At 41.9% G+C, this 26,976-nt stretch overlaps 1 protein-coding gene across 48 annotated transcripts in view; it reads right to left on the bottom strand.

Annotated features, from left to right (window-relative positions):
* Window positions 1-26,976, bottom strand: part of LOC110533415 (disks large homolog 2) — a 317,171-nt gene that overhangs the window by 242,400 nt on the left and 47,795 nt on the right. For all 48 annotated transcript variants that reach the window (XR_016483586.1, XR_016483585.1, XR_016483588.1 and 45 more), the window contains exons 3-4: window positions 24,559-24,707; window positions 8,551-8,619 (exon numbers count right to left, since the gene is read on the bottom strand). Coding sequence is in view for 42 of the 48 variants with exons in the window: in XM_036989771.2 (XP_036845666.2) it covers window positions 8,551-8,619; window positions 24,559-24,707 (218 nt within the window). In the remaining 6 variants the exon portion in view is untranslated. The remainder of the gene's footprint in view (window positions 1-8,550; window positions 8,620-24,558; window positions 24,708-26,976) is intronic.

Here is a 26,976-nt window from a genome sequence, read left to right as displayed (position 1 = left end):
TTATTATTATAATTTTCAATTGTGGGCATACTTTCCTGTGACAGTCACTTTGCAACAGAACCACTGTTCTATCATGCATGATACATATGCTATTTCTAGCACAGCAGCCTGAATATAATTCAAATGTCAACTCCTCAGACTCAATACTTCAGTATCTAGAGCGAGACTGTCAAGAAAGCTAACAAGCCTCTCTCTCTCTCTCTCTCTCTATGCCCCACCTCTTCTGCTTTCTGACACATGCAGCATGCACCCAGACTATGTGCCTAATACATAACAAAGGAAAATATATGCATCACACAAAAAAGCCACACAGACACCCCCAGGTGAGATTCCTATTCACAACAAGTTCTCACAGCCTCACTGCAGAATTAGACGTTAATCCATGTTTCTCCAAACATTAAATTACAATGTTGCTCCAAACGTCAAATTTAGAAGGTTAAGGGTGGGTGTTAAGGTTTGAGATAAGGTACATTTTTGTATATATATTTTTTTTTAAATAATAATAATAACCTCAGGACGTCCAATTTTGAAGTCACGCTTTGGGATGCACAGGAGGAATGACATTATTTTGCTTTGCCTAACCCAGTAAACTGATCACAGTAATGGTTTTGAGTGAATGAGTACATTGTAATGAAAACCCTTCTGACACCTACATGCTGAAGGCAGTGTACGCCACAGTGCAGTACAGTGTTCTTCATCATGAATTTAACATGGCATGGAAACAAACATAAATATTTCACTAGGCTTTCAGAAAGGGGATTAACATTATCATCATCCTGGAGCTGCTGGGTCATGTTCATTAGGACACACAAAATAAAACATTTTAAAACACTTTGCAATGGGGAAAAAATAACATGATTTATTGGACAAGCCGAGGTAGTCCCTCCCTGTTTCAGTCTGTTTTCTTCCTTTTGGTATCGAATGAACAGGACCTTGATGTTACTTGTCATCGGAGAAGGAGGGAAAAGCAGTGAAAGAGTGGTGATAATGGGAGAGAGTACTTATTTTGAGACTTCCTTGGATTCAATGATTAGTCATTACAATTCAGTCAAACTTAACATTTTATGAGAACAACTGTAAAGCAGGTGCTCTGGAATTACATTTTGCCTTGGTTCTGATCTAGAATATCGGATCTGGGTTCTCCCAATCATAACCTTAACCATTTGTCTAGGGGAAACTTTGGCCTACACCAACCCTGGACTAGTATTCCTTTCTGCCCAACAACAAACCTTGACTATCACTTTCACACAACGTCTGCCAAGACAAAATTATCAAAAGACAAAAACCATTAATACAGAATTCAAAAAAGTTCTCATTTGTCAGACCGATTATTTGATCAGTCTGGTTTATTAAAACAAACCAAAAAGAAAGAGGATGTGCATCCTCTAAATAACCAAAGTGATCTTGTACTAATTGTGGACAGCTGGGATAGAGAGGCTTCCTCTGAAATGAATCCAGATGCAGCCCAGCTCTGCTCTACACTATTGTTTAGCTCCTGATCAATAAGGATCTTCCGGACCTCACAGCTTTCAAAGAGGCTCATTAGCTCTCTGATTGGAGCAGCGGAGGGCTGCCTGAAGTTTCCATCAAGTTCTAGAAGAGTGACATCTCAATAGAGGTGCTGTCACTTCCCAGTGGGCTTTAAGCCTGTTAACCATTCAAGACTGCTGCGCATGAGCGCACACATATATAAACACACACACACACACACACACACACACACACACACACACACACACACTCGTTGAGTAGACAGTGTGAAATATGCAGAGAAACCAATGCTGGAGCACACACACACAGACATAGCTTCTTCCCTCCTGTTCACGCTGCATCCCTCTCGTTTTCTCTCTCTCTCTCATTCTGTCGCTCTCACTGCTGCTCTTACCTTAGTTGTGACAATGCAAAGACAATCCATTGCGGGCAGAAAAGCTCAACCTATGCTAGAATTCATCACCTCCAAGAAATGTGTGAGATGGAAAGGAAGAAAAGAGGGGGTGGGGGAGTGAGCTGCCACGGGAGAGATGGCACACAGATAGCCACTACTGGAAGTGGGGCCCCTCTGAGAAACTGGAGTCCTCCTCCACAATGCTGAAGGCATTCATGATCCTAACGCAATCTTAAAGTCCAGCACACGTCATCTGCCGTACAAACGCACGAGTTCTGCTGGAAAGCGAGCCACAGGCTTGGCCCCCTCCAACCTGAGAACCTTCTCCCTCTACTCTCATCTCCTCTCCTCCTCTGCTTTCCAGCCGACAACTGAGCGACAGAGTGGAAGGAGACGAGAGCGGAGGAAAAGAGTCGTGGTGGTGATGCTGATGCACAGTTGAGACGGAGCAGCAGCTAAGTGGAAAGAATAAGGTTCCCCAGCTGTTTCTGACTTTTGACTGACTGACTGACTGACTGACTGACTGACTGACTGACTGGCTGACTGGCTGACTGACTGGCTGACTGACTGAATGAGCAAACGGAAGAAAGGATGAATGGATGGAAGAAAGGAACTATGTAACAATGTGTACCTATAGTAGTTCTGAACAGGGTTATAATAACTAATGTTTTTACAATTGTGTAGGATAATCTACTGTGAAGTGTGAACAAGTATTTCAGTACGTGTGTGTGGGTGTGTGTCTGTCTGTGTGTGGTTGTGCGTCTGCCTGTTTGTGGGTGTGTGTCTGTCTGTGTGTGGGTATGTGCGTCTGTCTGTGTGTGGGTATGTGCGTCTGTCTGTGTATGGGTATGTGCGTCTGTCTGTGTGTGGGTATGTGCGTCTGTCTGTGTGTGGGTATGTGCGTCTGTCTGTGTGTGGTTATGTGCGTCTGTCTGTGTATGGGTATGTGCGTCTCTCTGTGTGTGGTTATGTGCGTGTGTGCACATCCATGTGTGTGTCTTTTAAAATGTGGCTCTTCAATTACATTCCAGTTGAGCAGGTCAGTTTATGTGATTCACAATGAATGTTTGGAGGCAGAGATTTCATGAAAGAAAGGGCAAGGTTTTGATCTAAAAACAGTCCTTAAAACAAAGCTAGCTAGACATACTACAACAAATTCTATTTCTTTGCTTTTTCAACAGCTGTGTATCTATAGGCTGCTGAGAGTGACAAGTGAGTTTACAAGTGAGTTTACACTAGCTAGCAAGCTGGCTAGAGTTTTGCACGAATGCACCTCAAAGACAACGCTAGCAAGCTACTGTAGAAAACACATTTAGCCTGGAAATGCTGTAAGTTCTAGTGTAGCTAACATTGCACAGTGACAAGTTGAGAACAATGAAATCAACAGGAAAATACTGTTTCAAACCTCAATCCAAAGCGGATTGACCGACAAACGCATTGCTCTTGTCTTGAATGAATGCGATCTCTACGAACACCGGGGAAATTCCCTTTAAAACTGTGGTTCCCAACCAGAGGTACTAGGACACGGGGGTACTTGAGAAGACTCATGAGACCATAGGCTGACTGGTAAAATGCACGAGGGGGTACTTCGGGGGTACTCTGGGCACAGCAGAATGCAGTTGGTGTACAGTAACAGAAAAAGGTTGGGAACCACTACTTAAAAAGGTGCATTGTCGGTATTTCAGTGTGTAGAGCTAGAACCATAAATAATATATAATGGTTCTATATCTATGTCTAGAACAGGCTTTGAATGAATTCTGGCCTTAGTTACTGGACTGCTGGATCCTGAAGTGCTTTCCCTTTGGAACCACAAACCATACCAGAAGTCAAGCCTTTCTGTTGTGGTCTGTTACCATGAGACTATGATGAATAACCTTGAACCTCCCTGTTTGTGCCAAGAGCTAAGGCCTAGACTTTAGCTCAGTGTGCTAACGTGATATTGAAAACATACAGCAATGTTTGACGTATCCATTTTTTTTGCAGAGACAAATCTTAAATAGCCCATTATGGATAAATTATAATTTTTTTATTGCTTCACTGTTTAGGCGTTTTATTGTAAACTATAAAACACTACTCTATTTACGGTAATACAACACTTTTATATTTAACCAAGATCACATTGTTCTGGAACTGCAGTTGAAAGTAATAAGAGTGTGAAATGCATCTAAACAGGGATTCAGCTCATCTCCCCCCACACTGCAATAAGTTGTTGAGCTTAGCAGAAGATACGCAGCCAAACCCCTTAAGGTCTAAGGGTGACATACTTTGGCCAAAACGAAGGTCACATCCTAATAGCAACAAATCAATATCGAGTCAAAGGTCAAACACAAACATAGACACACAGACCCCCTCTGGGGAGCCAGGTCAAACATGTGGTCACAGCACACTGACTAACAGCATTTGTTTTTCCTAATAAGCAGCATAATGGCTGCCCACAATGGATACCAGGGACAGACTGGGACCAAAATGCAGCCAAGCATTTCTAACACACCGGACCTTTCTTTGCTTTGAGGCCCACATTGGCTGTCCCAACAACTCTTGTGTTATGAAACACTTTTCTCATCAAACCAGGAGGAGAAGAATCTGATGTTGCGTTGTGTGGTCATGTTGACTTCAATACCGGTACTCACCATTGCAACTGTTATGGCATATTCATATTAACTAGCCAGACAGTCACCAAGAAAATGCATGGCCTTTACATAACATAATAGTTCATAATAATATGAATAATAATATGAATAATGATATAATATGCCATCCTCTTATTCTTATCTGTATTTTTGGAAACTGCATTGTTGGTTAGGGGCTCGTAAGTAAGCATTTCACTTGTTGTATTCAGCGCATGTGACTAATACAATTTGATTTGATTTAATACATACTTCACAAGTGACAGGCTAATATTGTCACCCATCAGAATATTCTGAAATGAATCTTGTCTTTACATATACTAAATAATATATGTGTGAAATTTGTTTTGATTTAGAATGGACCATTATCATACACCGGTCTTGAAACAGGGGCAGCGGGAAAAATACATGTCATCTATGCACTTAAATAGCGAATGGAGAAGGTTTTTCTCATGGTTCATTTTCATGCCAGCCAGGTAGGCTATACTCCTGTTTTTAAAGAGAAGCAATGTGCTTAATATTAGGAAAGTTGATAAATAATTATAGGGCGTAAGGGGACAATTACTTTTTCCCACAGGGGTGTTGGGTGTTGCATAACTTTGTTAATGAATTCAATAAAATACCAATAATTTTTGGGGTTATTTGTTTATGAAATAAATGAACTAAGTATGTAATTGTTGTGTTATTTGTTGACTCAGGTTTCCTTTATGTAATATTAGGTTTTGATTGAATATCTGATAACATTCCGTATCAAAAATATAGAAAAGTAGACAAAATTATAAAGGGGGGAAATACTTTTTCACAGCACTGTAGATATATTATTAATATGAAATATTATTACATGATTTTATAGGAATTGCAGCTCCAGAAATGCTTTAATCAACATGCGATAAAGCCCAAGAGCTTAGCTAACAAACCAAATGCAGACAAATTAGCAAACCGTGTCTACTCCTAGTTAGAAAATATTTGAATCATTGGATTACTTCAAACAAGTAAACACATGTTACTTGGTCAGAAGTGAGCCCATTGACGCTGCTTTGGACATGAGAGGACTAACAGCCACCGGGTGCGATAAGGTTAAAGAGTAGTGTTGTTGTAAGATTTTCCTTGGCAAAAAGGAAAACACGGAGCAGACATCACTCTTTAAAACCTACTTTTGTAGAATAGTGTGTGTTATTTGTTAAATAAACAAATATGACTGACTCTGGGTGAAGTCTCCTTCATGTTTCCTTTCCTTCCTTACTTCCTACAGATGTAGGATCTTAATTTGAGCCAGTTTGCTACAGCAGAAACATAATCCTGCAGCAACAGGAAATGTGAATTATTATGTGGATTATAATTAATGGACATTTTTGTAGGGGTTGATACATTTTTTGTAAGGGAAAATCAAGTCTGAAATTACAATGTGGAAATTACAAGTTTCAGAAGCCTTTTAAAACCTCAAATACACTAAACGTTTTAAAGTTATCTTACAAAAGCGTGATCAAATTAAGATCCTACATCTGTAGCATCGCTGTACTGGTATCGTGGTAACCCTATTACAGAGTTATCATCATTGTCTCTCTCTCATATTCAACTCTGGTGTTTACCTGCTGCCTGTAGAATGATTGGTCCTCTGATTGAAGTTCCTCACATAAGAGCACTTTGATTACTGCTTTCATTTTGTGGACATAGCAGCGCCCTCCACTCACAAATGCACTGACTATCTATTCACACACACAGCTCAGAGGGGGTGTTTACTAAGGCTAATCTTTTCAGCAGATGGGACTCAAGCTGGCTTCGCCTGATTAGATTATGTAGGGTGAATGATTTAACTTTGCTGCCTCTCATCGATAGGTATAGGTGAGGTATTGTGAATTCTGGATGTAACTGATACAGTGGATACATGCACACAGGAGTCTGGACATAAGAGAGACAGGTTTTTATTTAGTCTACTTTAGTGTTTGACCTTGACTATGGCCTTTTCATGACATGGAGACAACGTCTGAAGTAGAATACATTTGAGATCAGGGATGGACAATAATAAGGGCCGAAGTGTGCGGGCTTTTGTTCCAGCCCAGCTGTAACATACCTATATCAAAAAGGTCTGCATGTCTACAAAGCACTGTGCGGAATTCATTCCAGGTAGTAACTTTGATTCTCAAAAAAAAAAGAGCCTGCCCAAAAGGCAAAATAAGCAGTGCAACTCCAAACAGTGACATGGTACATCTCAAGCTGCTGTTACCTACGTTTCTGTAGTTAGATGATATAATCACTTTATTCTGGTCTCAAGCTCTTAGACCATATCCCCGCCCTTGTGCAGGGATAATCTCATGTACTTTGCTGAGCTTCTTGTTGCCCAGACTATGGAACAAGAGCTTCTGAATTTTAACATTTTACAGTCGTTGATTTGCACCTTTGCTCAGATCACTCCTGTGGCTTGTAAGATTTGTATTCATTTGTACTAATGCTTTATGACTTGGCTATTGGGTTATTTGTAATTTAATGTTCACAACATGATTATGAAATATATATTGTTTAGATGAAATACAATTAAACGCACATTAAAATAAAAGCAATGCAATGAGTCGCCTTGACTATGTTAATCAAATAATTCTAACACACTTTCCCAATGAGCAGTATGTTTTAATGAGTCATGGAAAGCTGGTTAGGTCTGAATGCCCTGATAAAAAAACATGGACATTGATTAGATAGGGTCTATAATCGGAGACTCTCTGTATCATGCTTGTGAACTTCAAAAACCAAAGTTATGGGCAGAGTGTGTCTCACCAGAGTGATTGGCTCTGTGAAGGTACTGGGGTTGGCTGTGAGGGCGAGAGGTGGCAATTACTGCTAGTGTCACTCACTGCCTTACATACAGGAGGGGGAGAGAGAGAGAGAGAGAGAGAGAGAGAGAGAGAGAGAGAGAGAGAGAGAAGCGAGGGGGCGATAGGAAGGGAGAAATGGGGGCGAGGAAAGGTGCAGAATGGTGCATGAAGAGCGAGAAAGACAGAAAGAGAGAGAGGGAGAGGAGGGGCTTGAGAGACAGGAAGCAATCGTTAGCCGAGCTCCCCTATCTCTAGCAAGCTCTGTATCCAAACAATCATCTGTTCAGGACCCACACAACATGACTAAGCCTTGACAGATTTCTCATGCTACAGTACACACCTTCACTCCTCCGGCCACCTCCTCTCTCTGTTCCGTGTTGTTTTTCTATTCCTCTAGTTCAGGGCTCCATTTTCTATTGGAATTTTCTATCCGATTTCTATTAAATAAATTAGGAATTTTATATTGCAATAAGAAACTACCATAATTGACTATGGGGGAAAGAAAATCTCTAATTATATTTACAAGAATTCAAAGTGTGTCACGTCTGAGAAGACTTGATAAAGTGGTGCTCTGCTCACACCGGCAAAAGGCTAGGCGTCCAGAGAAGCAACTAGAAACTGTTTTCCCATAGCCCCAGTGTATAGCTCTCCAGCCGGTGATAAAAGCTCTGTGCCTTGAGCCTAGTAAACAAGTCTGTGTGTTTTCCCACACCTGGGGCTTCAAAGCCTGTCCATAATGCCGACTCTTGGTACTGCCTAGAAAGCCATCAACAGTTTAAGTCAACATTCGGTGTTGTCTCCCTCATAAAGACCCCTCTGGCCCCGCAGTGGGGAAGCCGCTGATGTTGAACCCTCTGGGTCTCCGAAACATTGCTGTTGACTGGCCATTTTTTTAACGTGTTTAACCTATGCTGTTGACCTGAGAGATGATAGGTGAATAGATCCTGGATCACGCTGACATTGCCAGCTCACCACCAATCAGACAATGTTGAGAAAACTTTCACTTTAACAACAAGATGCCAGTAGCGTAGCACGACAGAATTAAAAAGAACATACACTAAATGTACAAAACATTAAGAACACCTGCTCTTTCCATGACATGGACTGATCCAGGTGAATCCATCCCTTATTGATGTCACTTCTTAAATACACTTAAATCAGTGTAGATGAAGGGGAGGAGATGGGTTAAAGAAGGATTTTTAAGCCTTGAGACATGGGACAGGGTACTCACTTCAGAGACTTTCACACTGATCGGTGTCTGGTCCTTCCCACCGTGCTCCAAGCTGCTCGGCTCCCCCATCTGAGGACACACACACACTAAGTATCATTATATTAGGTTATTACAATACAATAAGTTAATGTAAATGTAGAATAAGCTTAATTGGAAATGAATAACTGAAACCACAATGAAACATTGTGAGTACAGAGAAACTATTTTCAAAGTTACACAGTTTCTTTAACCTATGAGTCCCTCTGAATCATAAACAGCCTAATTGTCTTAATATTAGATCAGGGTATAAAACCTCATCTCCACAATACAGAGACATTCTGCCATTAACCGTTGATGCTGAGCAGTACCTCTCTATTTGTTTGACTTTTGACCAAGGTGATTCTTCAATCAGTACCCCAACTATTATTGTGTACATGTCCAACACTATCAAAAATGAATGCTTAAACCTGGTATACACACACGGATGAACGCGCACACACACACACACACACACACACACACACACACACACACACACACACACACACACACACACACACACACACACACACACACACACACACACACACACACACACACACACACACACACACACACACACACACACAAAATGTCTCTTGTTTACTTACCATCTCATTCTTGTATTTAAAATGTGTCCAAGGAAATTCCTGAAGTTAAATGAATCCAAGCAAAACATAAGAAAAGACTGCAGCTTGCGCTTGCACAACCTCAGGCTGAAGTGGTACAAAAGCACACAGTGGGATCAAAAATACTGTACCAGATTGCATGGGATAGAGAGTGTCAACACTGCCACAAAGCACTGATTTTGTTAAGCCTTCATCTATTCAGCATGGCTTAATACACTCGGCTTGTGTTTTGTAACACAACGCAGACATCAAATAATTTTCGGGAAAGTTCTGATTCAAATGAGCAGACGGAGTGAAGTTATGGGACATGTTTGCGGCCCTACTTTTCAGGCTGTTTCTACACAAATGTAACTATGGTTTTGGGTATAAGGTGTACTGTAAAGTTTCCCCTAGATGGTGATCTGGGATCAATTTATCATTTTCACCATGATTAAGGTTAGGATCAAAAACACATGATTTCACATGAACTCATATGGGTTTTCTGTAAGGGGAGGGGAAACTTCCCCCCAAAGCGTTAGGTAAACCAAAACAATGCAGACCGTGTTGGCCAGGGGACAGAAGGCTTGCAGAGGCTATGACCTGCTTTGTGTTTCTTTCTATCTAGGGACCATGCTGTAAGAGAGTGTTTACAGAACTGCTCCTCTAGCATACACAGTAGGGCAGGTGACCCAATCTCAGAATTCAAAGTCCCTTGTGACCTCTATAACCCCTTCACTTATCCCCATGCATCTACTAAACATACACCTCCACTCCTTTAACACCAAGGGCTTTTGAACAGTATATTTGATTTGATGTACATTAGTTCAGATCTATACATATATACTGTATATCTATCAGTTTGTACAGTTCTGGAAAAGGAACAAAATATGTATGGAACCAGGAATGTTTCAATGGGGAGAGACTGAGGTCGCTGGTTAGATGCCAAGTATGTCAAACACACACGCACATGCATACACACACATACACACACACACACACACACGCATACACACACATACACACACACGCATAAACACACATACACACACATACACACGCACATACACACACACACGCGCATACACACACACACACACACATACACACATACACACACACACACACACACACATTCACACACACACACACACACAGCACGGAAAAAAAGATCATGGGTGATAGACATTTGATCTAAAGGGTCATAGAAATCGTAAAACAGAGGGAAAACTGAGGAATTGCACACACAAAAAACTTTTTGTTTAGAGATGCATTAAATTATTGCATAGATCATTGGGATATTGAAATTAAGATCTACAGAAAATTGTGTGCAAGGATAATGAAAATGTTATCATATTGAGAGACATACGATTTAACTCAGACTTCACCTTTGTACTGGGGGAGATCTTTTACAAAGACTAGCTTCCCCCTAGTGGATGAATAGAAAATAAAAGGTTCATCACTAACCACAGCATTTCAAACGAGACATGAAATATTCTAAAATGCCAAATTGACATAATTTCCAGTAATTTATAGTAATTGATTTCATGATCAATTGGGGTGACCAGTTAATCAAGTGTTGTATGAAGAAATCACACTGGAAAATGCAGCTGTGTTCCTTCAATCCTGATCCTGGAGAGCAGCAGTACATGTGGGCTTTTGTCACATGACACAAAAATCATGTGACCACAATAGAAATTAGCCTATTGTGAAAATCCTCATAATTATTTAATGTATGTACTGTTATCTCTGGTTGGAGTGGATCAATATGTATTTTTTTGGTGTCAAATTACATCAATTAACCAACAACATAAATATTTCAAACCTAATGTTGTCCTGGGTCAAAAGCTAGTAAAACTCTGCAGCCCTACAGGACAAGAAGTTAAGAACACTGTTGTACAGGAGTGACTGTATCGCTTGGTCATTTATACATTCTTACAGATCCCATCATTTGCAAAATTGATGCCTCATGGGGTAGTAAGCAATGATGTGTATAAACTTTGGATTGCTGATGCTATGTAATGGCCAATGAGAGGCTTTGAAGCCACAAGCGCCATTAACTCATTGGAAGGAGCAGTCCGCCACAGGAAAGGAATTCTAAAACATTTCAATTAAATGTTTCAAAGACAAAATGACATGTATTTAAGCATTTATTTGTTGTAGTCGGGACAGTGACATTAGTACTCTCAGAAAAAGATTTGAAGGAATATGTTTTTAATAATTGTTCAGTTCTCTTAATATAATGTTCAAGCATGCATTTAGGTATCTGTAATATAACATACAGTACTTGTCAAAAACTAATGTAGACATTAATAAATGTATTTATTTTGCTTTCAAAATCTTTTTTACAATGTAGAAGGAATACCAAGATGGCTGCGCGGTGGCTTCAATGCAGCGTCCCCTGTTAGTCATCTATGGTTAATACATATCAGTAGGAGCCCTCAAACTACATTTTACATTTGAGTAATTTAGCAGTCATTCTTATCCAGAGCGAAATACAGGAGCAATTAGGGTTAAGTGCCTTTGTCACGTTCTGACCTTAGATCCTTTGTTTTGTCTTTTGTTTTAGTATGGTCAGGGCGTGACTTGTCTATGTTAGTTTGTCTATGATTTTCTATTTCTGTGTTTGGCCTGGTATGGTTCTCAATCAGAGGCAGCTGTCAATCATTGTCCCTGATTGAGAACCATATTTAGGTAGCCTGTGGGTGATTGTTCCTGTTTCCTGTGTTCACGGTACAGGACTGTTTCGGCGATTTTGTTGGTTTATTGTTTTTTTGTTCGTTGTTAAAGTATTCTATTAAAATGGATAATCATCACGCAGCATTTTGGTCCTCCTCTCTTTCCCCAGACGACAAGCGTTACAGCCTTGCTCAAGGGCACATGGCCCAATGCTCTGGCCCAATGCTCTTAACCGCTAAGCTACCTGCCGCCAACTGGGGTCATAGGCTTATTTAATAGGAACATTAAATAGCAAACAAATCATTCAGTCAACATTCATTTCAGTTATTGGCTATGGCTATCTTTTTTTTTTAATGCCGCTGCCACTGTATTGAAGCAATTTGATGCAGTTTATCATAGAGCATTGTGCTTTATTACGAGTGATAGGTTCAGTACACATCATTGCATTTTGTATCAGCAAGTAGGCTGTCCCTCTTTGAAGACTTGGTCTGCATTGCACTCTTTTAGTCTACAAAGCCCTCTTGCATAAACTTCTGCCATACGTTACCACCTTGTTAACCTTCAGATGTATAACTTACCAGACCCGGACTCAGGGATGGCTAACCCTGAGGATACCTTCAATCACCGCACAGTTACCAGACCTGGACTCAGGGATGGCTAACCCTGAAGATCCCTTCAATCACCACACAGTTACCAGACCTGGACTCAGGGATGGCTAACCCTGAAGATCCCTTCAATCACCACACAGTTACCAGAACTGGACTCAGGGATGGCTAACCCTGAAGATCCATTCAATCACCACACAGTTACCAGACCTGGACTCAGGGATGGCTAACCCTGAAGATCCCTTCAATCACCACACAGTTACCAGACCTGGAATCAGGGATGGCTAACCCTGAAGATCCCTTCAATCACCACACAGTTACCAGACCTGGACTCAGGGATGGCTAACCCTGAAGATCCCTTCAATCACCACACAGTTACCAGACCTGGACTCAGGGATGGCTAACCCTGAAGATACCTTCAATCACCACACAGTTACCAGACCTGGACTCAGGGATGGCTAACCCTGAAGATCCCTTCAATCACCACACAGTTACCAGACCTGGACTCGGGGATGGCTAACCCTGAAGATCCCTTCAATCACCACACAGTTACCAGACCTGGACTCGGGGATGGCTAACCCTGAAGATCCCTTCAATCACCACACAGTTACCAGACCTGGACTCGGGGATGGCTAACCCTGAAGATCCCTTCAATCACCACACAGTTACCAGACCTGGACTCGGGGATGGCTAACCCTGAAGATCCATTCAATCACCACACAGTTACCAGACCTGGACTCGGGGATGGCTAACCCTGAAGATCCCTTAAATCACCACACAGTTACCAGACCTGGACTCGGGGATGGCTAACCCTGAAGATCCCTTCAATCACCACACAGTTACCAGACCTGGACTCTGGGATGGCTAACCCTGAAGATCCCTTCAATCACCACACAGTTACCAGACCTGGACTCGGGGATGGCTAACCCTGGAGATCCCTTCAATCACCACACAGTTACCAGACCTGGACTCGGGGATGGCTAACCCTGAAGATCCCTTCAATCACCACACAGTTACCAGACCTGGACTCAGGGATGGCTAACCCTGAAGATCCCTTCAATCACCACACAGTTACCAGACCTGGACTCAGGGATGGCTAACCCTGAAGATCCCTTCTATCACCACACAGTTACCAGACCTGGACTCAGGGATGGCTAACCCTGAAGATCCTTTCAATCTCCACGGAGTTAAGTAAATCTGCTTTTAGTTTTTTTGCGCCTCTCATGTGGAATAATCTCCAAAGCTCCTTAAAGGGATATTTCATGAATATGGCAATTATGCCCTTTATCTACTTCCCCAGAGTCATATGAACTAGTGGATACCATTTTTGTGTCCAGTGGATACCAGTCTCTGTGTCCAATATGAAAGAAGGTAGATATAGTTTCACAAGCCAATGCTAACTAGAGTTATCGCAATGACTGGAAGTCTATGGGTATCTGCTAGCATGCTAGTAGATACCCATAGACTTCCAATCATTGAGGTCATAAAGTCTGTCTGTGGTATGAATACTTGGTAGAACTGTGATGCAGAAACCAGCTACCATCTGAATGTACACATAGTGCTGTATTGATTTGTATTATTCAAAATATAGTTAGTCTACGTTAATTAGTATAATATCCTCCAATATTCTATATGTGCAACTTGTTAGGGTATTTGGGTTGCTATAACATTTGGTGTGAAGTGACATTAAGGATCTAAGCATGCTTTAGGAAGCATCCTGCCATCCTACCACTCCCATGGGTTCACTAGCAGTGATGCTAATGCTGGCAGTGGGGTAAGTAAATAAAGAAAACTAAGCCTTATTTTTGGTAATTGTCTCCCAGGATCAATGAACGAATCCGTTTTTTCAATAAAATAAAATGTTTAGTCTACCTCCCCTTTAACTAGCAAAAACGAAATGATACTACAATCAAATGATGGTAAATCAGCGTTTTAGTAATAATGTGGATTGTCCTTCGGAAAAAAGCTGCACATTATTTAAGGGAATATTTTTGTTTAGCAAAATATGCAAATTAACTGTAATGTTGCTAAAACAACAGTCTGTTTTGGATCTTTTTTATTTCAGATAACATTATTTACATGTGTAATTATGTTTTAATGAGTTAATGTTTTGTAATTATTGTTGCTTTTTCAAACAGTTTGTTCTTGGGGCCAAAATGACCCCAGTTGGTAAAATAAGTTGGTAGCATGAGGGTTAATGAATCTGCTAAGAATCATCAGCATGATGTCATGAACATAGAAATACAATTAATATAAAGGGGGTCTCCATTCAAGTCAATGATGGCATAATCACGCTTTCCGTAGCCGATGTGAGCAAGACCTTTAAATAGATCAACATTCACAAAGCCGCGGGGCCAGACGGATTATCAGGACGTGTACTCAAAGCATGTGTGGACCAACTGGCAAGAGTCTTCACTGACTTTTTCAACCTCTCCCTGACCGAGTCTGTAATACCTACATGTTTCAAACAGACCACCATAGTCCCTGTGCCCAAGAACACTAAGGTAACCTGCCTAAATGATTACTGCCCCGTAGCACTCACATCGGTAGCCATGAAGTGCTTTGAAAGGCTGGTCATCAACACCATCATGCCGGAAACCCTAGACCCACTCCAATTCGCATAGCGCCCTAACAGATCTACAGATGACGCAATCTCTATTGCACTCCACACTGCCCTTTCCCACCTAGACAAAAGGAACACCTATGTGAGAATGCTGTTCATTGACTACAGCTCAGCGTTCAACCCTATAGTGCCCACAAAGATCATCATTAAGCTAAGGACCCTGGGACTAAAAACCCCCCTCTGCAACTGGATTCTGGACTTCCTGATGGACCACACCCAGGTGATAAGGGTAGGCAACAACACATCTGCCACACTGATCCTCAACACTGGGGCCCCTCAGGGTTGCGTGCTTAGTCCCCTCCTGTACTCCCTGTTCACCCACGACTGCGTGGCCAATCGCGACTCCAACATCATTATTAAGTCTGCTGATGACACATCACTGACAACGATGATACCACCTATAGGGAGGAGGTCAGAGACCTGGCAGTGTTGTGCCAGGTCAACAACCTCTCCCTCAATGTGAGCAAAACAAAAGTAGCTGATAGTGGACTATAGAAAAAGGAGGGTCAAACAGGCCCCCATTAATATAGACAGGGCTGTAGTGGAGCGGGTCAAGAGTTTCAAGTTCCTTGGTGTCCACATCATAAACAAACTATCATGGTCCAAACACACCAAGACAGTTGTGAAGAGTGCACGACAACACCTTTACCCCTCAGGAGACTGAAAAGATGTGGCATAGGTCCCCAGACACTCAAAAGGTTCTACAGCTGCACCATCGAGAGCATCCTGACCGGTTGCATCACTACCTGTTATGGCAACTGCTCGGCATCTGACCGTAAGGCGCTACAGAGGGTAGTGCATACGTGCCAGTACATCACTGGGGTCAAGCTTCCTGCCATCCATGACCTATGTACTAGACGGTGACAGAGGAAAGCCCAAAAAATTGTAAAACACTCCAGTCACCCAAGTCATAGACTTTTCTCTTTGCTACCACACGGCAAGCGGTACCGGAACGCCAAATCTAGGTCCAAAAGGCTCCTTAACAGCTTCTACCCCCAAGCCATAAGACTGCTGAACAATTTGTCAAATGCCACCCTCCATTTATTTTTACTCAGCTGCTACTCGCTGTTTATTATTTATGCGTTTCTGGACTTTACCCCTACCTACATGTACTGTACATATTACCTGGACTAACCTGTACCCCCGCACACTGACTCAGTACCGGTACCCCCTGTATACAGCCTTGTTATTGTTATGACATTTTCTTGCGTTACTTTTTTATTGTATTCTTTTACTTCCGTTTATTTAGTAAATATTTTCTTAATTCCATTTCTTGAACTTCATTGTTCGTTAAGGACTTGTAAAGTAAGCATTTCACGGTAAGGTCTACTACACCTGTTGTATTCGGCGCATGTGACAAATACATTTGATTTGATTCAATCATAATGATCTGTATAGTAGTATTGGGACAGTTTCGGGGACAGATTAAGCCTAGTCCTGGAGTAAAAAGCAGCATCACCATCACACAAAACATTTCCAAACACTACTAATCATCCCTTAGATAATATTAGCTAGATTAGGTCTACACCTGTTGTATTTGGCGCATGGGTGGACTGGCAGAAATTGATGGTACCCATGATGCCAGGAAGTAAAAGCAGGAAGTGTACCCTTCAATATGTGCTGTGATTTGTAAAGTCAACTCAACTGACATTACAAATAGCCACATCATTTAAATGAACATTCTACTTTACCATGGCAATCCAGCATCAGTTGATAGAACATTCCAAAATACCATGGGAATTATTGCATCACAATACAAGGTAGACATTGCAAATGTACCCATGAGTTTATCAGTCAAATTGCCAGGGTTAGAGCTTCCAAGCCCATTCTATTCATTATTTTTCTATGGTCATGAACATCAGGGTGAGAATCGGCATTCAAAACTAATCAAGGACTCAACAAGTAGTTCAAACAAGTAAAAGAATGATGAATAAAACCTAGAATAATCTATAAATGATTTATTCTAGCTCCATTTCGAGGACTTATTAATAGACGTCTCAGCTTCATTGTGGAAAGTTGCTTTCGTCAAAGGGCAAGCATTTATAACCCTCACACCTTCAGCTCTCTCCATCCATTCCTTTAAATTACAATGTCACAGGCCAGGCCTGCGTATATACATCATAGCCAAGTTATTGGAGCTCTTCCAACACTAGCAGGCTCTCTCTCAAAGGCCAATAGCTAGAGCTACACAGTCCAGCACACTGTTGCCGACACAGCTCCTGTTACTTCCGTGTTGGGAACAGCTTCAAAAAAACAGTAGAACCAGAGCCTGTGTTTGTCAGCAGAGTCGTTCTGTGTAATGGGGAAAACTGCTAAAGGTGTGTGGAGCTGGCGATCTGCTCAGGGCTCCCGATTCCAGGGGATCTAGGGACCAATTATCAGTTCTCATCTCACATTGGAGGCCTATTCTTTTTAACGATGACCGTTGAAAGCCAACATCCACCAATGGCTGGCAAGATAAAACAGCATATGGGTCTTTCTATAAATAAAGGGACCAATTTTTGACATCAGGGTCAAAATTCCTAAATGGTTTGATAATAATAATAACAATAATATTATTATAATCAGTAAACTCTTAAAACAGTGTGTGTGTGTGTGTGTGTGTGTGTGTAAACTAGACATCACATTATTGCTTCCTCTGTTCTTGTTTCCTCCACTTCTTGCCTCGCATTGTAACTACATTGGAGCCCGAGGGGAGGAACCTTCCCCCAATGTGCGTTGAGAGGGAGGTGAGGAATGGAGGACACAAGGGGAGAATCTCAATTGCATGTCCTTCATTCTTCACGTCCTCTCTCCTCGCCTCCTTCTCAAAACCCATTGGATAAGAAGGTGAGAGGGGAGGGACTTCTGACTTCCAATGGGTTTTGAGAAGGAGACAACAAATCAAAGAAATGCAATTGAGACAGAGGAAGTAAGTACTTGACAGCTATGAACATGCTTTTACAGGGCTAGACTGACTGACTGAGCTACCATAATACCCATGGCCTGTCCAGAAACAACCCCTAGCCCCTACTACCCAGAGTCTAGACACTTGTGGAGATCTGAGAGGGATTGATGCATGGTGACATGGTGAGAGCTCCACCTCACCCTCTGATAGGCTTAGTGGAATTTTGGCGGTATTGCTCTACACCTGTCCAAATCTGTCCAATGCTCTCAGTGTCTAGGAGGAGGGGTTAGGGGTTGTTTCTCCACGGTACCCCACAACCCTTCAGATGTGTGGTGGACCTACAGCACGACACTTGAGGCATTGGTTGGATGTTTAATTCTATTGACATACACAGACAGATTTGCACAGGTGTAAGTTGCACACCCACGGCACTATCAGGCTAATCAGACTGGTCTGAGAAGCCCAGACCTGCTGTAAACAGTGAAAGAATATATTTACATTTCTACTATTCATTCGAGCTAGTTAGATGTCCAACCCCTGACTAACTATAGCTACCAATGGTTAGCTAGGTAGCTAGGATATACAGTGTATTCGGAAAGTATACAGACCCCTTCCCCTTTTCCAAATTTTGTTACGTTACAGCCTTATTCGAAAATGGAATCAATCAATTTTTTCCTCATCAATCTATACACAATACTATCATGACACAAGGCGAGACCCAGATTCAGACACAGGAGGCAGATGGTTGGAGTCTTACAATATTTATTAATCCAATAGGGGAAGACAAGAGAATGGTCGTGGACAGGCAAAAGGATCAAAACCAGTTCAGAGTCCAAAAGATACCGAAGGGAAGGCAGAATCAAGGTCAGGCCAGGCAGGATGATCAGGCAGGCAAAAAAGAAGTCCAGAGTCAGGCAGGGGTCAAAACAGGAGGACTATCAAAACGAGAATAGAAAATGGAGTACGGGAAAAACACGCTGGTTGACTTGACTAAACATACAAGACGAACTGGCACAGAGAGACAGGAAACACAGTGATAAATACACTGTGGAAAACAAGCAACAACTGGAGGTGGTGGAGACAATAACGAAAAGTGAAACTGATCAGCCTATTTACAATAAGTATTCAGAACCTTTGCTATGAGACTCGAAATTGAGCTCAGGTGCATCCTGTTTCCATTGATCATCATTGAGATGTTTCTACAACTTGATTGGAGTCCACTTGTGGTAAATTCAATTGATTGGACATGACTTGGAAAGGCACACACCTGTCTATATAAGGTCCCAAAGTTGACAGTGCATGTCAGAGCAAAAACCAAGCCATGAGGTCAAAGGAATTGTCCGTAGAACTCAGAGACAGGATTGTGTCGATGCACAGATCTGGGGATGGGTACCAAAACATTTCTGCAGCATTGAAGGTCCCCAAGAACACAGTGGCCTCCATTATTCTTAAATGGAATAAATGTGGAACTACCAAGACTCTTCCTACAGCTGGCCGCACTGCCAAACTGAGCAATCGAGGGAGAAGGGCCTTGGTCAGGGAGGTGACCAAGAACCCGATGGTCACTCTGACAGAGCTCCAGAGTTCCTCTGTGGAGATGGGAGAATCTTCCAGAAGGACAACCATCTCTGCAGCACTCCACCAATCAGGCCTTTATGGTAGAGTGGCCAGACGGAAGCCACTCCTCAGTAAAAGGCACATGACAGCCCGCTTGGAGCATAAAGGCACCTACGGGACCCATAGACCATGAGAAACAAGGCTCTCTGGTCTGATGAAACTCTTTGGACTGAATGCCAAGCGTCACATCTGGAGGAAACCTGGCACCATCCCTACGGTGAAGCATAATGGTGGCAATATCATGCTGTGGGGATGTTTCTTAACAGCAATGACTGGGAGTCAGAATCGAGGGAAAGATGAACAGAGCAAAGTACAGAGAGACCCTGGATGAAAACCTACTCCAGAGTGCTCAGAACCTCAGACTGGGAATGGGAATGTTCACCTTCCAACAGGACAACAACCCTAAATGCACAGCCATTTCTGGAGAGACCTGTGCAGTGATGCTCCCCATCCAACCTGACAGAGCTTGAGAGGATCTGCAGAGAAGAATCTGAGAAACTCCCCAAATACAGGTGTGCCAAGCTTGTAGCGTCATACCCAAGAAGACTCAAGGCTGTAATCGCTGCCAAAGGTGCTTCAACAAAGTACTGAGGAAAGGGTCTGAATACTTATGTAAATGTGATATGTTTTTTATTGTTAATACATTTGCAAAAATGTATTTAAAAAACTGTTTTTGGTTTGTATTATGGGGTATTGTGTGTAGATCGAGGGGGGAAATGATTTAATCTATTTTAGAATAAGGCTGTAATATAACAAAATGTGGAAAAAGAGTCAAGGAGTCTGAATACATTCCGAATGCACTGTATTAGTCAGCTAACCATTTACAGTAACAGCAGTTCATTAACAAGTCAATAGACACTAAATCATATGCAGAACTTTTGAAATCTTACCTTATATTGGCACTGTGGCATGTTATGAGCAGCTATTAATCAATTAATTATTAGATAATAGTTTAATAGAATGGAGTTAGAAGGGTGACCTCCTACTTAAGGACAGGAAGTGTTGGCTGCGCTCTTGAGCAGGCATTCCACATTAAACCCTACACACATTTGAACATCAAAATATGAAGGTTTTTGGGAGTTTTATATGCACAAAAAAAATGGATTTCTCTTCAAAAATGTATAAACAGGCTGTTTTCATATTCCATTTGAACTCGGAAAACAAATTATTAAAATGTACATGGAACATAATCTTACCTCGGGAATCTTGATTTAATGTTGTCCATGAAGTAGGCTAATTATCTTGACAACAGATACCAAAACTGTCTGTCAACTGTCTGTCAATCCTCGAGATCAACATTATTCCCACAATTTGGCTGTTGTTAAATCGCATTCAGTATCACACAAGCTCTTTATCACATGACTGTCATTCAGAAAATCCTTTCCTGAATCAACTGATGTTGCGCGATAATGTCCCTACGTAACTAAACAGCTAGACATCAAATGTGCATCAAACTACTTTTATATTATTGACGAACCCTGTTAATGACAGTATTGATTTTAGTTTTATTAATCATATTTGTAAGGATGGACGCTGGAGACGAGAAGCAGGTACAGGGAGTGAACATTTAATCACCACGGACAGGAACAGAATACAGACAGCATCTGGACAGGGGAAACAGACATGGACAGGAACAGAATACAGACAGCGTCTGGACAGGGACAGAATATAGACAGCGTCTGGACAGGGACAGAATATAGACAGCGTCTGGACAGGAACAGAATATAGACAGCGTCTGGACAGGAACAGAATATAGACAGCGTCTGGACAGGAACAGAATATAGACAGCGTCTGGACAGGGACAGAATATAGACAGCGTCTGGACAGGAACAGAATATAGACAGCGTCTGGACAGGAACAGAATATAGACAGCGTCTGGACAGGGGAAACAGAAATGGACAGGAACAGAATACGGACAGCGTCTGGACAGGAACAGAATATAGACAGCGTCTGGACAGGAACAGAATATAGACAGCGTCTGGACAGGGGAAACAGAAATGGACAGGAATAGAATACGGACAGCGTCTGGACAGGGACAGAATATAGACAACGTCTGGACAGGAACAGAATACAGACAGCGTCTGGACAGGGGAAACAGAAATGGACAGGAACAGAATACGGACAGCGTCTGGACAGGAACAGAATATAGACAGCGTCTGGACAGGAACAGAATATAGACAGCGTCTGGACAGGGGAAACAGAAATGGACAGGAACAGAATACGGACAGCGTCTGGACAGGGGAAACAGAAATGGACAGGAACAGAATACAGACAGCGTCTGGACAGGGGGAAACAGAAATGGACAGGAACAGAATACGGACAGCGTCTGGACAGGGGAAACAGAAATGGACAGGAACAGAATACGGACAGCGTCTGGACAGGGGAAACGGACAGGAACAGAATACAGACAGCGTCTGGACAGGAACAGAATATAGACAGCGTCTGGACAGGAACAGAATATAGACAGCGTCTGGACAGGAACAGAATATAGACAGCGTCTGGACAGGAACAGAATATAGACAGCGTCTGGACAGGAACAGAATATAGACAGCGTCTGGACAGGAACAGAATATAGACAGCGTCTGGACAGGAACAGAATATAGACAGCGTCTGGACAGGAACAGAATATAGACAGCGTCTGGACAGGGGAAACGGACAGGAACAGAATACAGACAGCGTCTGGACAGGAACAGAATATAGACAGCGTCTGGACAGGAACAGAATACGGACAGCGTCTGGACAGGGGAAACGGACAGGAACAGAATACAGACAGCGTCTGGACAGGAACAGAATATAGACAGCGTCTGGACAGGAACAGAATATAGACAGCGTCTGGACAGGAACAGAATATAGACAGCGTCTGGACAGGAACAGAATATAGACAGCGTCTGGACAGGAACAGAATACGGACAGCGTCTGGACAAGGGAAACAGAAATGGACAGGAACAGAATACAGACAGCGTCTGGACAGGGGAAACAGAAATGGACAGGAACAGAATACGGACAGCATCTGGACAGGAACAGAATATAGACAGCGTCTGGACAGGAACAGAATACAGACAGCGTCTGGACAGGGGAAACAGAAATGGACAGGAACAGAATACGGACAGCGTCTGGACAGGGGAAACAGAAATGGACAGGAACAGAATACAGACAGCGTCTGGACAGGGGAAACAGAAATGGACAGGAACAGAATACGGACAGCGTCTGGACAGGGGAAACAGAAATGGACAGGAACAGAATACGGACAGCGTCTGGACAGGAACAGAATATAGACAGCGTCTGGACAGGAACAGAATACGGACAGCGTCTGGACAGGGGAAACAGAAATGGACAGGAACAGAATACAGACAGCGTCTGGACAGGGGAGACAGAAATGGACAGGAACAGAATACGGACAGCGTCTGGACAGGGGAGACAGAAATGGACAGGAACAGAATACGGACAGCGTCTGGACAGGAACAGAATATAGACAGCGTCTGGACAGGAACAGAATACAGACAGCGTCTGGACAGGGGAAACAGAAATGGACAGGAACAGAATACAGACAGCGTCTGGACAGGGGAAACAGAAATGGACAGGAACAGAATACGGACAGCGTCTGGACAGGGGAAACAGAAATGGACAGGAACAGAATATAGACAGCGTCTGACAGGAACAGAATATAGACAGCGTCTGGACAGGAACAGAATATAGACAGCGTCTGGACAGGAACAGAATATAGACAGCGTCTGGACAGGGGAAACAGAAATGGACAGGAACAGAATACGGACAGCGTCTGGACAGGGGAAACAGAAATGACAATAATGCTGACACAGGGATGAAACAGAGGAAACAGAAAGATATAGGGAAGGCAATCAAAACGTGAAGGAGTCCGGAGGGGCCCAATGAGCGGTGATGCGCATAATGATGGTGACAGGTGTGCTCTCGAGCGCCAGAGAGGGAGAGCGGGAGCAGGCATGACAATATTAAAGTTACTATTTCTGTTTGAAGCATTGGATTTTTCAATCACATACATTATTTTGGATATGTGTGCCCTTGAAAACTGTTTACACACCGTAACATAGGGAGATACGAAATGCTACGAGGTTACAATACACTTCCGAGATCTCCATACAAAAAAGAGACAGACAGCAATATCCAGGAACTTCACATGATCAAGGTCAATGTGTAATTCAATTGTTAAATGCTGAGTATATGATATAACTACAAACAACAGTATCATACATTTTTAAACATAGGTTTTGATTAAACTTTTTAATTATATTGAATGTATTTATGTTCCCCTTTATATCATAATGTATTCACATGAAGAATAAAAAAGTCAAATTATTATTAATGACTTTGTAAGAGCTCCAAACAGACTACAAGAAATACTCACTGGTACCCTCTTTTATAGAAAGACCCACATATATTAATTGAACCTGACCAAATTTGATGTCATGCCAATAGATGTAGTCAGAGAATATAATCATAATTAATTAGGTGACACAAAGTACAGATGTAGGATCTTCACGTGATCACTCTTTTGTTGCTAAGAATTTTCCTGCACAGCAGGAATTGCAACATTTTTGTTTATTTGAGTTCTAAAAAGTATTCTATAGTTTGAAATTGTGACACACACAAGGAAATGATTATTCAGTATTTTTGTTTTCACAAATCTGTAATTGATTCCATTGTCTGTTTTATTGCTTGAGAACTTAGGCAAGGAACAATCCCAATGCATGTATCTCAATACCTACAAACTGTAATAAAACTTGAACTTAAACTGTGAAACAGTTATCTTATCGTGCTATTATTTTTCGGTGTTTTTTAGAGTCAACTGGCTTCCTCATTGGTGAAGTAGTACCACTACCACAGAACTACAATGAGTAGAAACGGCCTCCACATTCAAGTCAATAATCCTGTAATGGGTAGACTGGCAGGATTCATTACATTTCTAAGCCCGCTACTCCGAGGTCCCATCAGGCTCACCTCGGTTGGGCAGGCGTGGTGTAGCACCGCGGTGAGGGAGCCCGTGCCCGTCTGTTCCCACTTGTCGGCCATGTGGTTGACCTCCTCCAGCTTCTGCTTGCAGCTCTTTTGGGTGTTCAGCAGCGTCACCTCATAGAACTCCTGGATATCTGAGGAAAACATGACAGATTCCCATTTGATCATTTACAATACTTAGAAATGTCCCTTGAGAGGAAATATGGATGAAAACAGACACTTGACAAGCCTTTCACTAATTACAATATAATTTCAGTGTAAGCCGGCAGACTTCCGTTTACGTCAACATGCTGCGTTACAGATGTACATGGAAATGGGGGTCTTTGATTAAACACAGGATTACTGCCTCATTGGCCATCAACCAAAATAAATGGGGGCAATTTGTAAAATTGGATTTCTGGCACTGACATTAGATGCCATAGCAGAAGAACTGCACCGACGTATGGCCAAATTCTCTTGTCCGGTACAACTGGGAACCCTCCTATGAGGCAGAGTAAGTCCAAAGTTCTGTTGGAGACTGTCCCAAAATCTGTCCCAAATTCATAGTTATTCATTTGCTCTGGATATCTGCACGGCATTGCATATATAGAGAATTCACCGTCACTGAATGCAACTTGGAACCGAATTATAAAGTACAAACATTAGTCTACAGGGCTGTATCAGGGCTACGCAGGTTCTCAGGATAAAGAAACCACAAACAAAAAAAGAGCAAATAGCTGTAAGTACAAAATATATCTGCAACTCTGCTCCCAGTCCTTAGCCTTAGTGAAGACTAGAAGCTGATGTCTCTTGTTGAAGGAGCAGTCAACAATATTTTGGCAAGAAGTCTAAGCTAGATCCATTTGGACAGCTTGTGCCACCAGCAGTCGGGTGTGCGCTGAAGCAGCTTGGTCAAAGCTGTTTTTTTATCATTCAGTCTCAATTATATGGCCAAAATGTACTTACGAAATTAATTGTTTTATTAAATTATTCCAACAAATCTTTGCATGCTGTTACATTAGGCTATTATTTGGATACCGGAGCATTATAATAATTTACAAATGTTCAGAAAATCATTAACACATGATCAATAAATGGTTTATAAATGATAGTTATTATTAGGTGTTACCCCAAAATGCTTGATGGCCCAGTTCTTGCATAATGTATTAACTATGCAGTAGGCAATTGGCAAACATTGCTCTTGAAGTGGGTCTCCACAGCCAAGAGGTGTAATTCACTTCAAGACAGACAACAAAAGTAAAGCTATTCAATTGAAACCCTAATCTTTTTGCAAGAATTCAACACTGGAAGAGAATTCAAACCCAAACATTCCAGCTTACCAACAACCCTCATTCAACGCTGATTGGCAAACACCATGTTTTCTACATACAACACAAACTGTAGTGATTCCCTCTGGTCTTGTGTCATTTAATCCAAAGAGAGTCTTGTGTCATTGATGTCTTATCTGTCATGTTGATGTCTTGTGTGTCATGTTGATGTCTTGTGTGTCATGTTGATGTCTTGTGTGTCATGTTGATGTCTTGTGTGTCTTGGTGTCTTGTTGATGTCTTGTGTGTCATGTGTGTCTTGTTGATGTCTTATGTGTCATGTTGATGTCTTGTGTGTCATGTTGATGTCTTGTGTGTCTTGTTGATGTCTTGTGTGTCATGTGTGTCATGTTGATGTCTTGTGTGTCATGTTGATGTCTTGTGTGTCATGTTGATGTCTTGTGTGTCATGTTGATGTCTTGTGTGTCTTGTTGATGTCTTATTGATGTCTTATGTGTCATGTGTGTCTTGTTGATGTCTTGTGTGTCATGTGTGTCTTGTTGATGTCTTGTTGATGTCTTATTGATGTCTTGTTGATGTCTTATGTGTCATGTTGATGTCTTGTGTGTCATGTTGATGTCTTGTGTGTCTTGTTGATGTCTTGTGTGTCTTGTTGATGTCTTGTGTGTCTTGTTGATGTCTTGTGTGTCTTGTTGATGTCTTGTGTGTCATGTTGATGTCTTGTGTGTCATGTTGATGTCTTATTGATGTCTTGTGTGTCATGTTGATGTCTTATTGATGTCTTGTGTGTCATGTTGATGTCTTGTGTGTCATGTTGATGTCTTATTGATGTCTTGTGTGTCATGTTGATGTCTTATTGATGTCTTGTGTGTCATGTGGGTCTTGTTGATGTCATGTGTGTCATGTTGATGTCTTGTGTGTCTTGGTGTCTTGTTGATGTCTTGTGTGTCATGTGTGTCATGTTGATGTCTTGTGTGTCTTGTTGATGTCATGTGTGTCTTGTTGATGTCTTGTGTGTCTTGTTGATGTCTTATCGATGTCTTGTGTGTCATGTGGGTCTTGTTGATGTCATGTGTGTCATGTTGATGTCTTATTGATGTCTTATGTGTCATGTTGATGTCTTATCGATGTCTTG

Source organism: Oncorhynchus mykiss, chromosome 10 (assembly GCF_057628025.1).
Source record: "Oncorhynchus mykiss isolate SJ-2025 chromosome 10, ASM5762802v1, whole genome shotgun sequence".
Classification (NCBI taxonomy): domain Eukaryota; kingdom Metazoa; phylum Chordata; class Actinopteri; order Salmoniformes; family Salmonidae; genus Oncorhynchus; species Oncorhynchus mykiss.
The sequence above is the reverse complement of the archived record's forward strand: the minus strand, read 5'-3'. Positions and strand labels throughout refer to the sequence as shown.